The 23021-nt window shown below is 36.4% G+C and overlaps 2 protein-coding genes across 2 annotated transcripts in view; one reads left to right on the top strand and one right to left on the bottom strand.

Annotated features, from left to right (window-relative positions):
* The window catches only part of rtn4ip1 (reticulon 4 interacting protein 1), a 35952-nt gene extending 33246 nt beyond the window's left edge, over positions 1-2706 (bottom strand). Inside the window, exons 1-2 of the mRNA XM_028792425.2 lie at positions 2065-2706; positions 1360-1511 (exon numbers count right to left, since the gene is read on the bottom strand). Coding sequence (XP_028648258.1) covers positions 1360-1511; positions 2065-2365 — 453 coding nt within the window. The 5' untranslated portion in view covers positions 2366-2706. The remainder of the gene's footprint in view (positions 1-1359; positions 1512-2064) is intronic.
* Positions 2707-2764: 58 nt separating this feature from the next.
* qrsl1 (glutaminyl-tRNA amidotransferase subunit QRSL1) overlaps positions 2765-23021 on the top strand; it is a 53160-nt gene continuing 32903 nt past the window's right edge. The window contains exons 1-3 of the mRNA XM_051925349.1: positions 2765-2895; positions 13688-13847; positions 19355-19453. Of these exons, the coding sequence (XP_051781309.1) occupies positions 2872-2895; positions 13688-13847; positions 19355-19453 (283 nt within the window). The 5' untranslated portion in view covers positions 2765-2871. The remainder of the gene's footprint in view (positions 2896-13687; positions 13848-19354; positions 19454-23021) is intronic.

Raw genomic sequence — 23021 nt, 5'->3', positions numbered from 1 at the left:
TTGCGCACATAGAGAGAGAGTGTATTTTATTTTTTTTGGCTGTCTTCTGCTCCTTTTCGGAGATATTAATTGAAAGGTTCTTTTCCCACTGTACCCTAGCCCTAGACTTTTAAGATGTTTTTATGTATTGTTGAGATGTTGTCCAAATCTTCAAGACAGATCAGTATTTCCTCTGATCATAGAAATGGATGGGAGGTGAGGAAAATTCGTGTAGGTTTCTTTTAACAAATCTTCTAATTTGAAAAGTAGTGGAAAAATTGTTTTGTTGGGAAGTTAAATTTGAAACATAATTATTCATAAGATACAAATATGTTATATATCTTAATTCATAACATTTGGCAAAGATTAAATATTGTGTAGGTTTGAAAAGGATGAAACAGATAAAAGCTTCTCTGCCGTGAAGTGTGGCCTGCATTGGTTCCATATTCAGAATAATTGGTGGATGGCAGGCTTATTAATATATTGACGAAAATGATTATTTACTGAGGCACAAAAGTAGGGTGTATAAAGAAGTATAGTGGGATTTAATTCCATTGCTGACCAGGCTGGTGTAAATCCATTAATTTGTGCCAATTATGAGGTCTATATTATATGTATATTTGACACTCAGTAATAAAATTGAAAGTTAGGTTGTACCATGCCACCTTCTGCTTTAGGTCTTTGTAGAATCATCTTCTAAATGTGTGGATGCCTCAACTTCCAGATAAATGAATATTATAATTATGTCTAGTTTAATAGCCTCCTTGACATTACATTATTTCTAGAAAAAACACATACAAAGCATTGCATTTTTTGGCTTGAAAAATTACATATTTATTAAATCTCATTTTTCTACTGTAAAAAAAAAGCAAAACAATAAAAGTACAAAGTCAGAAGTGTAGAAACAGAATACCAACAGGTTACCCAGACACAAAAACTGGACAGAGAGCAAATACATCACCGGATCCCATAATAAAAGTATAGATGTTGGTGTTTGTTAATAATTTTCTAGTTTGTTTTCTGTGTGTTTTAACAAATTGTTGTCTTTATGTGTATGAATTCTGCAATTAGTACTTTGTAAACTTTATACTTGCATATTATACATCTTATCTGAAAACTTTCTGGATGAGCGCAATCCAAAAATAAATGAAATTGAATATATATATATATATATATATATATATATATATATATATATATATATATATAATGTAATGCACCTGCTATAGTGAATATTAAATTCTTTCAAAACATAATTGTTCTTCACAGGACAAAAACATTAAGTTAGAAGCACATTTGTTTCTTCATTGGGTGGTAAGTAAAAACTAGCTTGTAAAAACAAATACATGTATATCATGTTGCTTTCAAAAATCACTTTACCTCATCACCAGGCTTGTAATAACTAATGTCTAACCCACGTTCCATAATAACTCCAGACACATCCCGTCCAAGAATTAAAGGGAATTCATTTCCTGTGCTCTTAATGTTCAGTGGGTCTCTTCTTATATTCAGTGCAACTGTGCCATAGCCATCTAAAAAATACAATTCAAGAATCATGTATACAAATTAACAAGGATGAAAAATACAAATCTATGTGGTAGTATGATACCTGAAACCTACTTGCCCCTCCAAAAATATTATTAGCTTCAAATTATGTAATTAATTACTCTGATTAAAAAGATAATCCTAACGTTTGATATAAGATGAAAACTGCTAATACATGTTCCTAGTTGTAAACTCAGACTGAAAAACTGCAAGATCCAGATGATGTAAGACTTGTTAAGGGTTCAAAAATAACATCTGATATTTAAATCTGTTGCCCTGTCGTACTTCAGAACAGTAATAAAGGCAATACATATATATATATATATATATATATATATATATAGTGTACAGGAAAACAACCATTCTTAGACTAAAACACTTGTCAAATGTACTTAAAAACCTTAAGTTAAGATACAGATATAATGAACTATTTATCTGTACAAATCTGTTTTTAACCTCAAAGAAAATTGAATCAATAAGATTCAGTGGCTTAAGCTCGGAGTAAAGACCACCACAAGCCCATCGCCCGCCATGACTTACTTCTCATAGTAATGTCAATAGGATTCAGACTGGCTGCGTGCACTTTGACAATAACTTCGTTAGGGTAGTCAATAATGGGGAACGAGGCGTTGGTGGTGAATCTTAGCACATCGTTCTTGCCGTACTTGTCGATGACCCAGGCTGGCATGACTGTTCTCAATTGGGTCGAAGTGCTGAACATTCTGCAGTGTCTACTATCAAACGTATTTAATTTTCTTGATTTACACAACTGAAGCCAGGCTGTAAGGCAGAAAGTAACCGGCTCGTTTAGGCATGCAGCTCTTTTAAGAGGACACAGCATGCTGCCTAGCAAGTTTTAACGCTACAGAAATTACTCTGGTGAAACTTGATTTGAGGGATACCTTCACAAAAACAGTTCAGGAAACAGTGCGAGTTAGCCTGTTCACTATACCACTGCAATCGAGATCGTGTCCTTTAACAAATAGTACGTTTTCAAAAATTATATTTTTTACAAATAAAACGTTAAAGTTTCGTGAACATTTTGCAAATACTTTGCAGAGAACTAGGAAAACCACCATAAAATAAACGAAATTGCGTTTTTGCTTCACCCGCTCGATAACTTTGACAAACCCTTTTACTGAACGGTTTCCGCGTCACGCCCCGCCTTCTCCCGGTTCATTCGCTTTTAGCCAATTGAAACAAAGAATACATTAACGTGCCAAAGTAGGTGGCGAATAAAAATATTTCATGTTGGGCAGTTGGTATTTGAAAACAATATGTCAGCTTCCATGAAACACGCATCTGAAGGTTGAAAGGTTTATTTTTGGTCGCAGAGAAGTTTCTGTCATGTTGGGTTTAACGCTGCGAGAAGTGAGTATATTTTTATAAAACTAAAATGAGAAGATTATGAGAAAGTTAAAGAACCTTTCAAAATACTAAGAGATCTACGTTATAGGAAAACGCTTCTTTTATAGTCGTACTAACATTTCATTATGGAGTTTTGTTTCTGAATGTAATGTCGAATGAGTGTTGGTATTGTATTGTTGTAACTGTCCTGAGGAGACATGCAAGTGAGAATTGTTATTGTAATAAGAACTTACCAGGCACCCTTCTGACAAACTAGAGGAGACCATTCAGTCCATCAGTCTTGTTTGTTTAGCTAATAGCTAAGGTGGCCCACTATCGTCTTCACATACTACTTAAAGGTTGTCGAGATTTGTGCTTCAATTAAATGCCTCGGTAGTTTGTCCAGGTTCGTGGTGTTAAATGCAGTAACGCGTAATTTCCACTGGTGTAATATGTACACATTATAATCTGCTTGAACAACAAATATATATGCGAAAGGAGTACACAAAGGTGCGTTGATCAATGTGGGCGGCACTTCAGTCACTTTAAAACAGGGGCAGAAACTGCATCTGAATGTGATGGTGTGAGTGCTATTAGCCTTGTATCGTGTGTCAAAGCAAAGGAAAAGAGGTGACCGCGCAAGATGACCACAGTTTAATTTGATATGGCAGCATGTGATGCACATATCCTGAACAAAAGGGGGCTGTGTGCCTGCATTCTTCTGTGCTGCCTTCACCTGCCTCTGCAATGATTTGAAGCTAAGGAAGTAAAGTAGTAGGTGAGCTGCTTTGAATATAGCTGAGATGTACTGTGCCCACTTCAGATTGTTGGTGATGGTAGCTCAAATAAGTTTAAAGCTGCTGACCCTCAAACCATCCCCTCCAATAAAGATGGGAGTGTGGTTTGCTTCATGATGCCTATGACCAAAGGCAGTTGGGAGATTGTTGTCATTACACCACTGTCTAAGTAGGCAAATCTGTTCTCTGTAAGCAGTTTCGTTATTGTTGATGATCAGTCCAATGATGGTAGCATCATCATCAAATGATCTGATGAAACTGCAGATTTGTTTGGCTATTTGGTAAACAAGGAATACAACGGAAGACTCTGCACTCAACACTGCAGGGTACCTGTACTGAAGATCAGTATGGAAGAAGTATTGCTTACAACATATCCATAATGGGGTCTTCCAGTTATAAATTACAAACTCCAGTTGCTAAGCAGTGTCTAACAGAATTTGCTTTGCCGTTTCTTCTCCAAGCCATGTAAGGGAACAAGATCCGACTCAACTGGGCTGCAAGTCCATCCATTACAAGTGTTAAATGCTGAGCTGTAAACAGTACTGTGGCAGAACAGTTTTTATTATCTTTGTCTGCTTGGGTGGTACATAACACAACAGACACGACCTCCTCTGTGGATCAGTTGTGACAACATGCAAACTAGCGGTGTTTAAGGGCTGTACGAACCACATGGGGTACCATTTCATTTTAGGGTATACTTATGTGCACACATACAAAGTAATACCAGAGACATTTAGAGTCTTCACTCATCCATATACAATATGCACAATATTAGTATGCAAGTGGATACTGAGAAAGGAGAACATGCAAAGCCCACCAAGGTAAGGATTCCCAGAGCTATTAGACAAAATAGCATACCACTTCACAGCTGTGTTAACTTCTAATTTAAAATTGTATCCGTTACTTTGTGAAAAATAATATAATGGTTTGACAAACTCATGTATTGAAGTCTTGTATGATGTTGTTATATAAGGTTGGAAATTCTCATTATTTAGAGGCCCCAGAAGCAAATCTGTTGTCTTCTGCAGTCAAAGTTATGATGTCTGTCTTCCCGGCCCAGTCAGTCATTTTCCAACCTGCTATATCCTAAAACAGGGTCATGGGGGGGGTCTGCTGGAGCCAATCCCAGCAAACACAGGGCGCAAGGCAGGAACAAATCACCGGGCAGGGCACGAGCCCACCGCAGTCTTCCCGGCCCAAAAATCAAAAATATAACTTATGAGCGTAAGGGGTCCATAAACACAAAGTCATGCAACAAATGCTGTTGCAGAATAACTACAAACCATTGCAATAATATGACAACGGGCAATACAATAGTAAGACATCATGGTGTTACTTGTAACAGTGCTATGTGCCCAATGTATTGGCAGTTATGGGTGTTAAATGTTCAAGAATTCGATGACGTGTACATTTAGGTGCACTTAGTATTTGGCAGATATTAGAGATGATCTGCTTTGTCAGTTTCATGTTCAAGATGTTTGGAGCAACATTAATGGACTTGAAGCCACCCATGGCCTCCAAGACGTTTATAGACAAATTGCTGTTTGTTCTGTGTATTTTGATCATATTTAGACTCTGAAAAGACACTTTTATAAAGCCAACATTTAGTTCTCTGCATATATGCTGCACTTACGTATTTTAGAAAAATTCCACATTCTTTGTTTCATTTCTCTGTGCAGCGAGTATACAGATTGAGACCATTGGTTGTCAAGTGCTCCATGGTGGTCATTTCATTGAGAAGCATGGTGATGGAGGCAGTGTCATTGCCTGAGCTTTCCTAAAATTGTGTCACTCATCAGTATTGAAGACATAACTGATAACTGTTGCAGTGAAATGCCATCTGAAATTTACCAGAAAATCATCTCTCTGTGTAAATAAGAAAATCCAAAGCATCAATCAAGACTGGTGTCAGACTTTAAAGTTTGAGGCAAAGCATTTGTTTTTCATTCAAGTGGCATCAGTTCCCTTACAGTTCCAGGGTCCTGTATTTAAATCCTGACGCAGGCACAATCACTGTAGAGCTTGAACATTTTTTCCCCATGTCTGCATAGTACTGTTCCTCCTGTACATGCAGGTTATGATACTTGGCAACTATGCACTGACCATGTAATAGTGGGGTCTGGTATATCTAAGTGAATTCTGATATGAGTTGGTTCTCCTCTTTTCTCCAGTGCTTCTGAAAGACCATAGCCAATTTAATTTCATTTGCACAACGGTATTGTCTACAACTGTGAAAACTATTAAAATAAAAGTGGGTTAATTGGTGAAAAATGATTTTCATGAAGTGTCTTAGGAAGAAACGCTTGTACGTTTTGCTATTACTTGATTGAGTTGTTCTTTGTAATTGTTTTATTCCTTACATATTTTTTTCCCAAAGTCATTCTTTTCAGACAAATACCTGAGTTTAATTTTAGTGCCTATAAAGAGCATTTACTTTAGTTGGACTTTTTCATGTTTTTATTTTTAATATTGAACAACATTGAATCACAGTTGATTTAATTAAGGCTTTTTTGACACTGATTAGAAAACAATTGAAAAGACACATATACAAACTGAAGTAAAGGTTATTAAACACAGCATAATTGATTGCCCAAGCATGACACCCGCCTAAACCATCACTGGTGCAGCCTATTAGTTTTAGAAGTTTTGGTACCTAATTAGTTAAATGGAGTTCTCCTGTGTTAAGGTCTTTCAAGTGATTGTGGTCTGTGAATACCATCAACAAAATGTTACATTAATACTTTAAAATGGAACATTAAAACAAAAACTAACAAACTTTAAAATGCTAGCAATAGGGAGAACTGTGTTTTGAAATTTTAGACTACTTTGTGTAGTAAACAAAAATTTAATTACATGGAATTTGATTTGTTAACACTTAACCATCAATATAAATATTCAACATGAATTATTCCAACAGTCCACTGGCAGCACAAAATATTCATAATGGTATTCATCAAAGAACTGTGAGCAATTTCCAATTTCATGATATTATGTTCGTGCATCTCACAACTTGTGAACTTCAGTGTTTGCGAATTTACACAGCTTTTATGAAAGCCATTAGTCCCATCCATTGGGGGTCTGGGCATTGTATTTCATGAATTCTACTTATGAAATCAAGAATTATCTAAACAAGTCTCACTTAAATAAGTCTAGTGCTCGCCACTGAGTCTGTCAGTTCCACTTACCCAAAGTGTTTCTCATTCTCTCAAGACAGGGTTAGGCAATCCATGGTAATGTGCACAAGCATAAGCAGCCCTGAGAAGCATCATGGTTATCTATTGTGGCTCAAAAAGACGGAGAAACAATGAAACATCTGTAGACTGTGTGTGTGTTACTTTAAACATATATCCCATTCACTTTACACTTAATTATTGGATAGCTTGGAAAAGGAAAGGAAACGACCTGTAGACCATCTTGTTGTTTTGAGTGTTATTTAATTGATGTAAAACCGAAAATATAACTGAGGGAGCAGCTGTCTTTTTGGCAACTGAACGAAAAGTAACACTTGAATATTGATGGCACAAATCTGCAAGAAGATAAGTAGGAATATTGCATCTGCTATTAAATAACAGAGAAAGGCTTAAAGCAGGACAATTTTGAACCGCACTCCTGTAAGAGTTTGTTTTTATCAGAATACAATTTGACACATGTGAATGTCATTTAAAAAGGACTTACCTGTACATTGATGCTGTAATGATAAACAGTTTATGTAATCAACTTTGTCCCTGTAGTGTCGTTATTCTCACATGAATGCAGTCTGTCATACCTGTGACATTTGAAAAGTCTAAAGAACACTATCTAATGGTGCTGATATCCTTTGGTTAAGGATAAATGTATTTTACATAGTTTCACTTACAAGCACCTTAAAATAAGCCACTTTAATTGTCAAATGTCCCGATGACCAGAAAATCAAAAACAAAATGAACCACCTTTAACCATAGGCAAACTCCTTCATCCACTGGTTTTTTTAAGGAGTAGACACAACATGCCTGACGTTTAAAGAGTCCTTGGGAGAAAATTAACTTTTTGTGTATTGAGCTTAATCAGAAAAATCTGTAAGCGGTTTATTAATGCAAGTACCAGACTATAATTGCTCATTTTTATAACAAGGGTTTCTGTTTTACTCGAAGATACTTGGTAACAGAATATTTTAAGAATAATACAGTTACCATGAAATATATCAACATTGACTTGGGGTTTATTCTTAGGTATTATGGGATTTATTCTTAAGTATTATTTGAGTTGATTGTTTAAAACAGGGGTTCTAAGAAAAGTCTTTTCAGTGGCCCACACACGGCCACTAGCAATGACTCGTGGCTGCACTTCTGAGTTTTTTCCATATCCAATATTACATATTACGTAAATATAAAAGTTTATAAAAATATATCGTAAAAAAAGTAATGTACATACCTCTTGCTGTCAAAGAAGTTTATTAAATGGAAATTCTTCCTCACCTCCCTCCTCTACTGCTAAGCAGAGAGCAGCTTCAATATGCTTATCCTTCAGTTTGTTATGGTGTTTAGATTTTTGGAAATGAAATGAGCTGAATGTTCTTTCACACATCACTGTAGTTGGAAAAATTAGTTAAAACGAACAAAGCTGTATGTGCAAGATCTTTATACATGATGCAATTCTTGAAGATTAGACACCAGCACTTTTCAGCTGTCACATCCTTTTCCTGAAATTTGTTTCATATGCTCATCTCAACAGAGTTTCATCAAGGACTATCTTAAATTTGATAAGTCAAGGGAAGATGAAGCAGATAAACGAACTTGAATGTCCCTAAAATGTTCAACATTAAGTTCGGACAATGGGTTTGAGAGGAAATTAAACTTCCTGAAAAATGTTGCATCCTTAAATCTTAACCCAAGTTCATCATGTACTGTTTCTAAATTCTTTCGCACGTACTGCTTTTGATATCTTGCGACTGCGAATCGAGGAAACTAGAAAGTGTTGGAAGAAGAGTTTTCTTCTTTCATGTGTAAACTGATTTCTGATATCGTATTTTGGAATTTCTGGATTTATTTAAATGATCAACAATTGTTAAATCGGGTTGCTGCAGCTGGCAATTTATTGAACTAAATTTAGGCAAAAAGTCATTCAAAAATAAAATACTTGAGAGCACAACACTGTCCTGAAGTTGCTTAACCAGTTCCTTATTAACAGATTTTAAAGTTGTCACTACATTGTCGTATAGTTTGCAAAGTCAATGGATACTTGATTCCAAACTCAACCAATTATAGTTGATGAGCATGTAAAGTTTCTCACTTGCTGTTTCACAAAGTGACTGAAAGCTATTTTTAAGGATATGTGCATTTATTGTGGTGTTTTCTTTACAATGACCTCCTCATCTTCCATTGTTTTACATACAGCTTTCAAATGAGAACTTCCTGATGAACATAACAATGCAATCTGAAAATAGTCGTTCCTGAAAACTCTTAAAACACAGCTCTCCTTGCTCTGCATCACAGATGCTTCATCTGCTGTGATGCTACAAAGGTTGTTAAAGGAAATTCCTAATTCATCAAGTCGAGATTTTATAGCTTTGTAAATGTCTTTTGCTTCGTAAATGTTTTTTGCATTTCGATGTTCTTTTAGAGAAACCATACAGAAGAGTTTTTCTGAAAAACCACCTTTGTCCATATGAAGAAACCGGGAACACACAACTATCAGATTGGTTTTAGCGATGTCACTACATTCATCAACTGACAAACTAAAATATAAACATCTTGAAACACAATCTTCAGTCTCATTTCCTATGAAATTTCCAAGCTCTATAAATCTTTTTTGAACTGTGTCATTGTTAAGGGGAATGTCCCTGAATAACTGATTATCTGGTTGTATCGAAAGAACCAATGTTTTAATAAAATCACCATCTGTGAATGTTTTTTTTTTTGGTACTATTTTAATTATAGCTAATTTCAGCTCATCCTCAAGAGAAAGGAACACTTTCATTAATTTTTGTTGTTGAAGCAGATCTTTCCTAGAAGCATTTGAGTTTTCTGTGAGCATCCAGAGTACTGCATTTTTTCTTTACTTCAAGTTTGTGTGTACTGAAATGACACTGAACTGCGTAGGATTTTATCTGTCGAACTTCAGTTTTACATAATGTGCATATCCTCACATTTTCTGCGGAATCAGGCTTTAAAAAAACAAAAACTTTGCTTCTCATTCGATGAAGTTTTCTTTTTTCATCTCTAAAATCATGGCGTTGTTTCAGGGTAGGTAAAACACCTGTATCACTGCTGGAGGTTGGACTAGTTTCATCAATCTCGTTTTGTTTTTTTTTTTTTTTTTTTTTTTTTTTTTTCTTCCCCCCCCCCGTTTATGGCTTTTTTTACACATGCTCTGTTTCACTTACAACCACAGAAAACACTTTTAAATATCGCAATATCCTACTAATTATCAAATTACTGGTAGGTGATATGAACACAGACGTGGCCTTAGCTGCAGGAAAACTGAAAACAAAGCACTAACAAAAGCTGAACAGTTCAGTGTGTAAGCTCATTCACAACCTAATTCCCAGGCCTCCCTAGCGGCTAGCAAGTAAACTGTGTGTTTGTTCACTAAAGGAGCAAACTTTATATTAACGCCAGAGACCGGAGAATTGCCTTAGAAGATATGGGACTGTTCGGCTGATAATTATAGTCAATTGACTTTTGTGTATATAGAGAGATATCTGAGTTGTATCTGAATTAATCAGACAAGAGACTATTCATTCGATGGAGCCAGTCGCAGTATTCCTCTCAAGGATAGACTCTCTAAACCTCCGTCAATTTATGTTCCAATTTGAAGAATAGCGCCGAACTAAAGTGGTGGCCACAACAAAATTTGTTGGCAGCCACATTGGAGAATAGCTGTACTTAAGCTTCTACCTCAATAAGATTTTTGAGGAGCATTCTGTGTTGATCATATGTTAGAGGTTTACTTAATTTTATTGGTATTTTTGGTATTTTCTATAATTAAAAATTTTTGCTTAGTTAAATGCATTGTATAGCATATTTTATCATTATAACGTCTTTTGTATATTTTGTACTCATTGACAAGAAAAGAACAATGAGAACACATGATCAAATTACGTAATTTCAAGGTGATATATTAATTCTTTACTGTTTCCAATATATATGCTAAAAGGGAGTTTGAATCTTTCTCCAAGGTTATGTTTTAAATTGACCTTGAGGTTCTTGAACTCTCAAGCATACACTATGCTAAGCTTCATCTTTAACCTGGTACCTAGCAGGCTAAGAGATGATACTTTTATCACTTCAGTCAGCGAGTGCAACTTTCCCTAATCCTCTTTGGTGAAAATGGAATTGACTGAAACAAGCCTGGCTTGTCAAATTAATTAAGGCTTGTGCACTTTGCTCGCTTCATGGAACACCCCCACTTGTCTTGATAGACCTAAGCCATTTACCAAAACAGAGGGTGAATAGGCGGGATTCAAAGAGTCAGATTTTAAGTTTTTATTAGTTTCAAGTTTCAGTCTTGAAAAGTAATGTGAATTCACAGTGGGCAATCGGAAACCAATGGTTTTAGAAGCAGGACATGCCACTCTTTCACTAGTACCTTGTGTAAGTATGCATCCCCCTTAGTGTTTGTACTGTTTTTTGTCACATTACTGTCTGTAATTAAAATGGATTTTAATTTGGATTTTATGTAATGAACTTAACAATATAGTCCAAATTGTTGAAGTAGAACGAAAATAAAAAAGTGTGTGTGTATGTATGTATGTATGTATGTGTGTATATGTATGAAAAAACTGAAAATTCTTATATTCATCCACTTTGTTATGCCTAAATAAGATCTGCTCCAACCAATTAACTTCAGAAGTCACATAATTAGTTGATTAGGCCCACCTGTGTGCAATCAGTGTCACATGATCTGTCACATAATGTCTATATAAATAGACCTGTTCTGAAAGACCTCTGACTCTGCAACACCACTATGCAAGCAACATGCAGGCCAAGGAGCACTGCAAACAGGTCAGAGGCAAAGTTGTGGAGAAGTATAGATAAGGGTTGTATAAAAAAATACCCAAAACTTTGAATATCCCATGGAGTACCATTAAATCCATTATAGCAAAATGGAAAGAATTTGGCACCACTGCAAACCTGACAAGAATTGGCCAGCCACCAAAACTCACAGACCAGGCAAGAAGGGCATTAATCAGAGATGCAACAAAGACACCAAGGATCACAATGAAGGAGCTCCAAAGATCCAGAACGGAGATGGGAGTATTTTTTTGTTTTTGTTATTTATTTCGCCTTATACAATTTCTTATATTAGGAATTTGTTAGTTTTCACATACCCCTTGGGGTCAGAGTGCAGGGTCAGCGATTGTACAGCACCTCTGGAGCAATTACAGGTTAAGGGTCTTGCTCAAGGGTCCAGCAGAGTAGGATCTCTTTTTGGCAATGACGGGGATTCGAACCGGCAACCTTCTGGATACCAGCACAGATCCTTAGCCTCGTTGATCACTGTAAGCCATACACTCCATGGGGGGAGGGGCTTTATGAAAGTTAGTGACCAGAAAAAAAATCAGTTAAAGTAAAGAAAACACATTTGTAGTTTGCTCGGCAGCTTGTGGAGAACTTCCCAAACACATTGAGAAAGTTTCTGTGGTCAGATGAGATTAAAGTTAGAACTTTTCGGACATCATGTGTGGCGCAAACCCAAAACTTCCCATTCTACTGTGGGGATGCTTTTCATTGGCAGAGACAAAAACTGGTCAGGATTGAAGAAAAATAGATGGCACTAAATACAGGGCAGTTCTTGAGGAAAACTTGTTTCAGTCTGCCAGAGATTTGAGACGGTGACGAAGCTTCCCCTTCTAGAAGGACATTGACCCTAAATATACCGCTAAAGCTACTGGAGTGTTTTAAAGGGAAATGGTCTTGTCAAAGTTCCGACCTCAATCCAATTAAGAATCTATGGCATGACCCATCCAGTGGCTAGATGTGCTAAGCTAATCGAGACTTTCAGCAAGAAACTTGCAGCTGGCTCTACAAAGTATTGATTTCTTTTTTAGGGTGTATACCTATGCATACTCAGTATTTCTGTTTTTTTTGTCTTAATTATTGTTTGTGCACAATAAAAAATATGTTACACATTCAAAGTGGTGGGCATGTTGTATAAATCAAATGACACTAAACCCTCTCCCAATTCATTTTAATTCCAGGTTGTAATGTGACAAAACAGGAAAAACACTTATTGGGATGGATACTTTCACAGTTCACTGTAGCTGTTTTGCACCCTAGCAAAGAAAATTACTGATGAATAAAATGCACATGCAGACTATCCCTAACTATACTGAGGATAAATGTTTAAATATATTATTCAATTTCCCATTTTATGAGAAAATGTGCAGCACATAGCTTGATTCCTTTGCCTTTATTAATTTGTAAGGAATGAAGCTTTCTTTACATTAATTCTATCATTCATTCGTCTTGTATTTAAACTTGGTGATTCTTTTTTAGGTATTTTACACATTCTGGTGTTTTGTGTTTCTGCACAAAAGTGTGAATCCTTATTGGTATGCTGAAACATTGTCCTTTTGTACAGATTATAGTGAAATTCTTACTTTTGCTTCTGACCAACTTGCAACACATCACCACTGTCCAGCAATGTTATCATCAAGTATTACTAGTTTAATGTGGACTTAATTGTAGGGCCTTTCCCTGCAGGAGTAAAAAAATCAAAAAACAAATTAAAAGAGTAAAGAAAACAGTTTGATAAAAAATAGTATTTTTTTGCCTCTGTATGGCATTTATTTTATTTTTTTACTGTTTATGGGTATCTAGATAAATGTTTAAAAGTTATACCAGTCTCTAAATTTATTAATAGAACCTGGTATTACAGTGGTATATTTAAAATTCTTACTTCGAACAATAATGAAAGGCAGTGACTTGAAATTGAAATAAAAAGCCATCGGTGAAATACATTTATTTGTGGTTTATTTAGATATACTGTATTAAAAGTTTGTCACAATAAGATAAAGATGGCTGTTGTTATATTTGCAGGTGTGTGTAGCTCTCAGAGAAGGTCACATCAGTCCTAAAGAACTCTGCCATCAATGCTTAAATTTAATTAAGAAAACCAAGTTTATAAATGCCTATATAACTGTCACAGAAGAAGTTGCATTGAAACAAGCAGAAAAGGCAGAGAAGAGGCTTCTAAAAGGTAAGTCAAAGTAGAAAGAAAAATAAAATGTGAAAAGAATTTTTGAAATCCTGATTCTTTCTTGGTTATAGAAAACGTTTACTTTTTTTCTGCTACAAAATTAATAAATGATTTATAAACAGAATATTTATTTAGTACTGTAGTTGCAAAAATATATAGGGTTTTTAAAAATTTTCTTTAAGTGCAAATTCCCCCCATCCTAGGGCGTTCTGAACTTAATAAAGTAAAAATGCATCTAATTTTTAGCAGTACATCCACCCCAAGATGGACCACTTTCCATCACAGTTATGAGAGACAATTGGAAAGAGTTCATAATAGCCAGTCTAAATCCTAACTACAATTGAATACCAGAACAAGAATGCTATTGAAACCAACTCTTTTACAACAATAGCAAGAGTATGCTATTGTAAAACAATTAATTTTCATCCTTTATTTAATTGCATGACTGAGAATTTTAAAATTGTCTCAAATCTTAATTGGAAAACAAATAGTTGTGCTTCTTAGTTCTAGTTATTTTACAGGGTGAGCCAAAATGAACAACAACATTTATTTATATAGCACATTTTCATACAAAAAGTAGCTCAAAGTGCTTTACATAATGAAGAGAAGAAAAATAAAAGACAAAATAAGAAATTAAAATAAGACAACATTAATTAACATAGAAAGGAGTAAGGTCCGATGGCCAGGGTGGACAGAAAAAACAAAAAAAACTCCAGAAGGCTGGAGAAAAAAATAAAATCTGTAGGGGTTCCAGGCCACGAGACCGCCCAGTCCCCTTTGGGCATTCTACCTAACATAAATGAAATAGTCCTCTTGGTAGTTCGGGTTTTTCACGGAGTCACTTGATGTTGATGGTCATACAGACTTCTGGCTTTTAATCCATCCATCATTGTTGGAACATCATGGTGCTTTGGGTGCGCCACCACCAACAGGACACCGGAAAAGGAAACAGAAGAGAGAGTAGGGGTTAGTACGGATTTTGAATGAATAGTTATTATAATGAATTAGATATACAGAGTATCAGGATTAAATTACAGTGAAGTTATGAGAAGGCCATGTTAAAATAATGTGTTTTCAGTAGTTTTTTAAAGTGCTCCACTGTATTAGCCTGGCGAATTCCTACTGGCAGGCTATTCCAGATTTTAGGTGCATAACAGCAGAAGGCCGCCTCACCACTTCTTTTAAGTTTTGCTTTTGGAATTCTAAGGAGACACTCAGTTGAGGATCTGAGGTTACGATTTGGAATATAAGGTGTCAGACATTCCGATATATAAGCCGGGGCGAGATTATTTAAAGCTTTATAAACCATAAGCAGAATTTTAAAGTCAATTCTGAATGACATAGGTAACCAGTGTAGTGACATCAAAACTGGAGAAATGTGTTCGGATTTTCTTTTCCTGGTAAGGATTCTAGCAGCTGCATTCTGCACTAGTTGCAAACGATTGATGTCTTTTTTGGGTAGTCCTGAGAGGAGTGCGTTACAGTAATCTAGCCGACTAAAAACAAACGCATAAACTAATTTCTCTGCATCTTTCGATGATATAAGAGGTCTAACTTTTGCTATGTTTCTTAGGTGAAAAAATGCTGTCCTAGTGATCTGATTAATATGCGATTTAAAATTCAGATTACAATCAACGGTTACCCCTAAGCTTTTTACCTCCGATTTGACTTTTAATCCTAATGCATCCAGTTTATTTCTAATAGCCTCATTGTATCCATTATTGCCAATCACTAAGATTTCAGTTTTTTCTTTATTTAATTTGAGAAAGTTACTATTCATCCATTCTGAGATACAAGTTAGACATTGTGTTAGCGAATCAAGAGATTTGGGTTCATCAGGTGCTATTGATAAATACAGCTGTGTGTCATCAGCATAGCTGTGGTAGCTCACGTTGTGCCCTGAGATAATCTGACCTAATGGAAGCATGTAGATTGAGAAGAGCAGCGGACCCAGGATAGAGCCTTGTGGAACACCATATAGAATATCATGTGTCTTTGAGTTATAATTACCACAACTAACAAAGAATTTTCTCCCTGCCAGGTAGGATTCAAACCAATTTAAGACACTGCCAGAGAGGCCCACCCATTGACTAAGGCGATTCTTAAGAATATTATGATCAATGGTGTCAAATGCGGCACTCAGATCTAAGAGGATGAGAACAGATAAATGGCCTCTGTCTGCATTTACCCGCAAGTCATTTACTACTTTAACGAGTGCAGTTTCTGTGCTGTGATTTGTTCTAAAACCTGACTGAAATTTATCAAGAAAAGCATGTTTATTGAGGTGCTCATTTAACTGTATAATGACTGCCTTCTCTAGAATTTTACTTAAGAAAGGCAGGTTAGAGATGGGTCTATAATTTTCAAGAGCAGAGGGATCGAGATTATTTTTCTTAAGTAGGGGTTTAACTACCGCAGTCTTAAGACAGTCTGGGAAGACCCCCGTATCTAATGACCAATTTACTATGTCAAGAACATTATCAATAAGCACGCCCGATACTTCTTTGAAAAAATGAAGTACCACATTTCTCGAGGTCATTACATGAGGTAGCACAGGGGTGGGCAAAGTCATTCCTGGAGGGCTGCAGTGGCTGCAGGTTTTTGTTCTAACCCAATTGCTTAATAAGAAGCACTTATTGCTCTAGAAACACTTCTGCTTCATTTTAGTTGTCTCCCTCATTAAGATTTTGAACCCTTATTGCTTATTTAAGTCTTAAACAGCTGCATTCTCTGTTTTTAATTGTTCCTTATTAGCAATAAGATGCAAATGACAAATGAAACCAACAGTTATCCATTTTGCTTGTTACCCTTTACACCTGTGTGTATTTATCGTGCACTATTTGGTTTAATTAAATACTTGGAAGGAAAGAGGAGAAAAAAGTGAAGGATTGAGAATTACCCATCCATTTTACACTTCAAAGTATTTGGATGATATCCTTAGAATGGAAAAAAAATCTAGGATATGAGAATGACTTGACTTAGCAGAGTTAAAGCACTAATAAGATATGAAATGTAATTATGAGGACCTTAAGTTCCATCCATACAAAATGATGGTAGTGCAGAAACTCGCTGAGACTGGCAAACTTTCTGCAAACCATTAATCGAGATGCCATCGTCGTGTGTACCCTTGCACAGTGAGCGTGTTACAGTTTGGTGTGTCGTTTCTGAATTTGGCATTGTAGGCCCTTACTTTTTTGAGGAGGGGGGAGCAACGATCACCGTTACTTCAGAACATTAAATTGAAATGCTAGAGAACTTTTTGCGGCCCCAACTGGAAGAAATGGATGTGGTTGATGCCTGCTTACATCAGGATGGAGCAACAGCTCATACTGTGCGGAGATTCATGCAAGTTTTGCGGGAGATGTTTCTGGGGAAGCTGATCTCCCTGAGCGGCGATGTCGGGTGGCCTTCACTTCGGCCTGATCTCGCTCTGTGTGATTTCTTCTAGTGGGGCTGTTTCAAGTCGAAGCTATACATTACACCGACGTCAAAAACCTTGAAGCCCTCAAGGATGCCATTAAAATCGCCACTATTTATTTCTCTTGAAATGGCCAAACGAGTCATGCGAGCGTTCAGAAATCATCCCAAAGAGTGTATCGCTAATAATGGCCACCACCTTGAAGATGTCATTTTTAAAACACAGTGAAAAAAAATCTATTTTGTGAACCCTTTCTTGTGTCATAATGAAATGTATTTGATCTTGTAGCTTTTTTTAGAATAAATGTTTGAAATGTGGTACTTTTTGGCTCACTCTGTACATTCTGTTGTGATTGTTGGGTTAAACATCCATCCATTATCCAACCCGCTATATCCCAACCACAGGGTCACAGGGGTCTGCTGGAGCCAGTCCCAGCCAACACAGGGCGCAAGGCAGGAAACAAACCCCAGGCAGGGCGCCAGCCCACCACAGTGGGTTAAACATGTGGAGGAATATTTGTAAGCATGATTTATCATACTTTGTAACCTTCCTCTTTGTTCTACATCCTCTTTGGAGTTGTCATTAGAGGGCTGTTTACTGTCCTTCTCATCTCGCTCCTTATAGGTTTATAAACAAACTCTTTTTACAGATGCAAGACATGGATTTTTTTATTGAACGGATCAAAGTGTGACTACTGCCATTTTGTCTGAGGCGTGATTTTGTGCAGGACTTGCTGTGGACAACTATACATGAGCTGCTGTAACATTTCACAAAAAATGGGATTCACATTCATGATGTTTGAATCTCTCTTTATTTTTAGTGTCCGGCCCGAGCATTACCTGGGCAATGGTGTAGATGCGTCTTTTTCTAGCCTCGTAATGGTGTGTCATAAGAAACACCTCTCATCAGCAGGATGATGAAGTTAGTCTGTGTTCAGGCAGTGAAACTGAAATGGCCACAGAAACCGAAAGCGATTCTGGGAATCTGAGTGTGCGGTTTATATTATTAGTATTATTTGTATCATTATACTTTCTATACTTTTGACTTTGTACTTTTGGTGTTTTGCACGTTTTACAGTAGAAATATGAGATTTAATAATGTCATTTTTCAAACCAAAAATTGCAACGTTTTTTACACGTTATTTTGAGAAAAAATGTAATGCTAAGGAGGTTCATTTCTCAGTTATTCTAAGGGAAGGAGGAACTTTTTAGAAAGCAGATACATTTATTGATGAAAAAGATACTGTAATATTTAAATTTCAGTTAGATACAACCAAACTATTTTGGGGTGGTTGTTTGTGGTTTTTTTTTTTTTTTTTTATAAGACTTTTCCATGCAGCTTTACTGGTTGTAGAATTTCCATCCACTAAAATAGATTTTTTCTTCTTCAAAAACAGATACTTAATGCTCACTTTGCCTTAATAAAGAATTTAGTTATTGATGCAACGGAAGAAATTTCATCTCTTATGTACCGCTACAGCTTCTAATTTTTGTTTTTGTTTTCACGTTCAAATTAATCCAAATATTTACAGTAGCACGTATATGAAAGTAATGCACATTGTTCGCCAAACAGTGCAGTATTTTCTCTTATGTATTATTTAATTTTAACAACAACTCAACATTTTTACATTGTCATATTTGTATGGAACTGTTGTAATCCTTGTGATGCATAATGTCTCTATACTTAGTGGGTTTTTTTTCTCCTCACTAAAGTATAGAAATAGTTTTACACTGTACTGAGAAAAAGCTGTATAGTCAGTCTATCAGCACAGTGTGCCTGCAGATGTATTTTTAACACATCTCATTAAGTTGAGTATGGATGAATTCTGGCAATGTGCCACATAACAGAAAATATACTTTATACTTATGAGTGGAATTTCAGATTGTATGATCATTTTTAACCTAAATGCAATGATTTTTTTGTATGTTTTGTTGCACTACAGCCACACTATCTAAAAGTGAACAAGGTGTATTTAATAACCTGTGTCAGGCAAGCAAATAAAGGAGGATAATTGGTAAAATGCATTTTATGGATTTGTGCAGTATGTCAGTCACTGTATAGCTGAATCATTATTGTCTGTTTTTTTTAGGTGAACCACTGGGGCCTCTGGATGGAATTCCAGTTGCTGTAAAAGACAATTTTTCAACTGCAAACATTGAAACAACATGTGCATCTCAAATTTTAAAAGGTATGTATATTTTTAATATACATAAGCTGTGGAAACCCCTAACAGGAGCAGCCGAAAGAAGAAGAATACAAAACGATATATACAGTGCATCCGGAAAGTATTCACAGCGCATCACTTTTTCCACATTTTGTTATGTTACAGCCTTATTCCAAAATGGGTTAAATTCATTTTTTTTCCTCAGAATTCTATACACAACACCCCATAATGACAACATGAAAAAAGTTTACTTGAGATTTTTGCAAATTTATTAAAAATAAAAAAACTGAGAAGTCACATGTACATAAGTATTCACAGCCTTTGCTCAATACTTTGTCGATGCACCACAAGCTTGGCACACCTATCCTTGGCCAGTTTCGCCCATTCCTCTTTGCAGCACCTCTCAAGCTCCATCAGGTTGGATGGGAAGCGTCGGTGCACAGCCTTTTTAAGATATCTCCAGAGAGGTTAAATCGGATTCAAGTCTGGGCTCTGGCTGGGCCACTCAAGGACATTCACAGAGTTGTCCTGAAGCCACTCCTTTGATATGCTTGGCTGTGTGCTTAGGGTCGTTGTCCTGCTGAAAGATGAACCGTCGCCCCAGTCCGAGGTCAAGAGCGCTCTGGAGCAGGTTTTCATCCAGGATGTCTCTGTACATTGCTGCAGTCATCTTTCCCTTTATCCTGACTAGTCTCCCAGTCCCTGCCGCTGAAAAACATCCACACAGCATGATGCTGCCACCACCATGCTTCACTGTAGGGATGGTATTGGCCTGGTGATGAGCGGTGCCTGGCTTCCTCCAAACGTGACGCCTGGCATTCACACCGAAGAGATCAATCTTTGTCTCATCAGACCAGAGAATTTTCTTTCTCATGGTCTGAGAGTCCTTCAGGTGCCTTTTGGCAAACTCCTGGCGGGCTGCCATGTGCCTTTTACTAAGGAGGGGCTTCCATCTGGCCACTCTACCATACAGGCCTGATTGGTGGATTGCTGCAGAGATGGTTGTCCTTCTGGAAGGTTCTCATCCCTCCACAGAGGACCTCTGGAGCTCTGACAGAGTGACTATTGGATTCTTGGTCACCTCCCTGACTAAGGCCCTTCTCCCCCGATCGCTCAGTTTAGATGGCTAGCCAGCTCTAGGAAGAGTCCTGGTGGTTTCGAACTTCTTTTATTTACGGATGATGGAGGCCACTGTGCTCATTGGGACCTTCAAAGCAGCAGAACTTTTTCTGTAACCTTCCCCAGATTTGTGCCTCGAGACAATCCTGTCTCCGAGGTCTACAGACAATTCCTTTGACTTCATGCTTGGTTTGTACTCTGACATGAACTGTCAACTGTGGGACCTTCTATAGACAGGTGTGTGCCTTTCCAAATCATGTCCAATCAACTGAATTTACCACAGGTGGACTCCAATTAAGCTGCAGAAACATCTCAAGGATGATCAGGGGTAACAGGATGCATCTGAGCTCAATTTTGAGCTTCATGGCAAAGGCTGTGAATACTTATGTACATGTGATTACTCAATTTTTTTATTTTTAATAAATTTGCAAAAATCTCAAGTAAACTTTTTTTTCATGTTGTCATTATGGGGTGTTGTGTGTAGAATTCTGAGGAAAAAAATGAATTTAATCCATTTTGGAATAAGGCTGTAACATAACAAAATGTGGAACAAGTGATGCACTACTTTCCGGATGCACTGTATGTTTATTTTTTATTTATTCATTGTGTTAGCAATGTTTTCATGCTGTTCAAGAAAATTAAACCATGTTATTTTTTGTGAATAAATAAACATTTCAAACAGGTTATGTGGGAACAATCAAGACGGCTAGAAGAGTCCGTTTTCTGCATAGTGCCATGTGGTGAAACTGCTCCAAACAAGCAACAGAGATTACTGACTGTCATAGATAATGATGATACACACCATAAAACTTACTTACTGTAGCTCTGAGCTATTGTTTGGTTTCCCACCATATCTGAATGTCTGTTTTATGATTTGAGGTTGCTTTAAATTTTTCTTTTGTTTTCCTGAGGGTTGAAAATACAAAAGAAATCCCAACTCTTTTGCCAGAATATTACATGGAGCTTCCATTTTCGAGTTGATTAATTTTTACCACCTTTTCTGATGCCATTTTTAGGTTTAACAATAGGCACTACCTTTTTGTGGCATTTGTGTCACCGGATTCCATGGGAATTCTCTGCACTGGTTGTGATGTCATCAGTGTAAAGATTTCAGTATAAAGATCATCCAAAACCGTCACTTCTAAGATTGGACTAAACTTAAAAACTCACTTTACTTGTTTTGTGTTGTTTTTTTTTTTTTATCACTGTCTTTTTAACTTTGGTTTTTGGTTTACGATTTGGTTCTGATGTTCTTTTTCTCACTTTTTGTTTTGACCCTCACTTTGCCTTGACTCTTTGCCTTGTTCTTTCTTCTGTGCCTCGCTACTATTTTCTGGACTTACTCCCCTTTTTGCAGTCAGTACAGTCTGAATCTAGTGCACATTGGAAGAAACAATACTCTTCAGTAAAGAATCACCCAGGTTCTGTTACTTGCTTAACGTCACTCATATCAACAATATGGCCATGAATAAGCAAGAGATTTTTCTTAAGTGACTCGATATTAAAGTTTGTTTTAATAAAGTAATAAGAGTGAATCAATTTCTCATCTTGCCTACGTTATCAAAAAGTTTGAAGGTTTTGAAGGTCTGTTCTACATTTTGAACTTTGCTTCCACAAGTGTGATCAGTGTATTCTATGATATTAGAACTTTTGTTATGCTTTCTTTTTGAATTTGAAGCTAGCTGTTATGAACCCTGTGACAGGACCAGAGAAGCAACCCTGTTTGAGTACTAGAAGATCATTCAACAGACTATCACGGAACTGTGCATCATCAACACATGCGATACCATCTATGAATTGTCAGCTCAAGCTTTGGACAGTGACAGTGATTAATAGAAATGACACTTCTTTCACACCAACCCATAGAACCCTTATCATTCCTGACTGAGGCAGTAATGTTTTAACAGTGAGATTCTGATAATAATCATGTCTAATCAAATAAATAAAGAATTAATTGTCTAAGGTAGTCATGTTCTACAGTATAAATATTTGGGATTTACAACTGATGATCATCTCAGATATTTTGACTGTGTCCTGAGTACCATTAGGAAATTTCAGACAAGTTTGTTTTTCATAATAAGCTAAATGACTTCATTGCGTTTGTGAATTCAGCCAGTGCTTGGGTCTGATTAGCATTTTTAGCACCAAGCTAAAATAAAGTTCAAGAACACCTTATGTTTAAAGCAGCAAGTAGAATGATTGTGGTTTGCGGAACAGCTGCCCTACATGTTTACTGTACTGTAAAAATCTTCAATAAATCAATCCCATCCTCTGCACTACATTTTTTTCTAGCAGTTTGACAAATGGTAGTATTAACTTTAATTCTGTTTAATGATGAAGTGTTATTTAAAACAATCGGCTGCATTGATAATTGATTTAAATGAAGTTTCTATGTGTTACTGTGTGATTTGTTTTTTAATATTTTCATTATTTATTTGTACCGCACACAAACAGTTGAACTCATAGAAACATA

This window comes from Erpetoichthys calabaricus, chromosome 3 (assembly GCF_900747795.2).
Source record: "Erpetoichthys calabaricus chromosome 3, fErpCal1.3, whole genome shotgun sequence".
In the NCBI taxonomy this organism is placed as follows: domain Eukaryota; kingdom Metazoa; phylum Chordata; class Cladistia; order Polypteriformes; family Polypteridae; genus Erpetoichthys; species Erpetoichthys calabaricus.
Note: the sequence above shows the minus strand (reverse complement) of the source record. Positions and strands in the feature narration are given on the sequence as shown.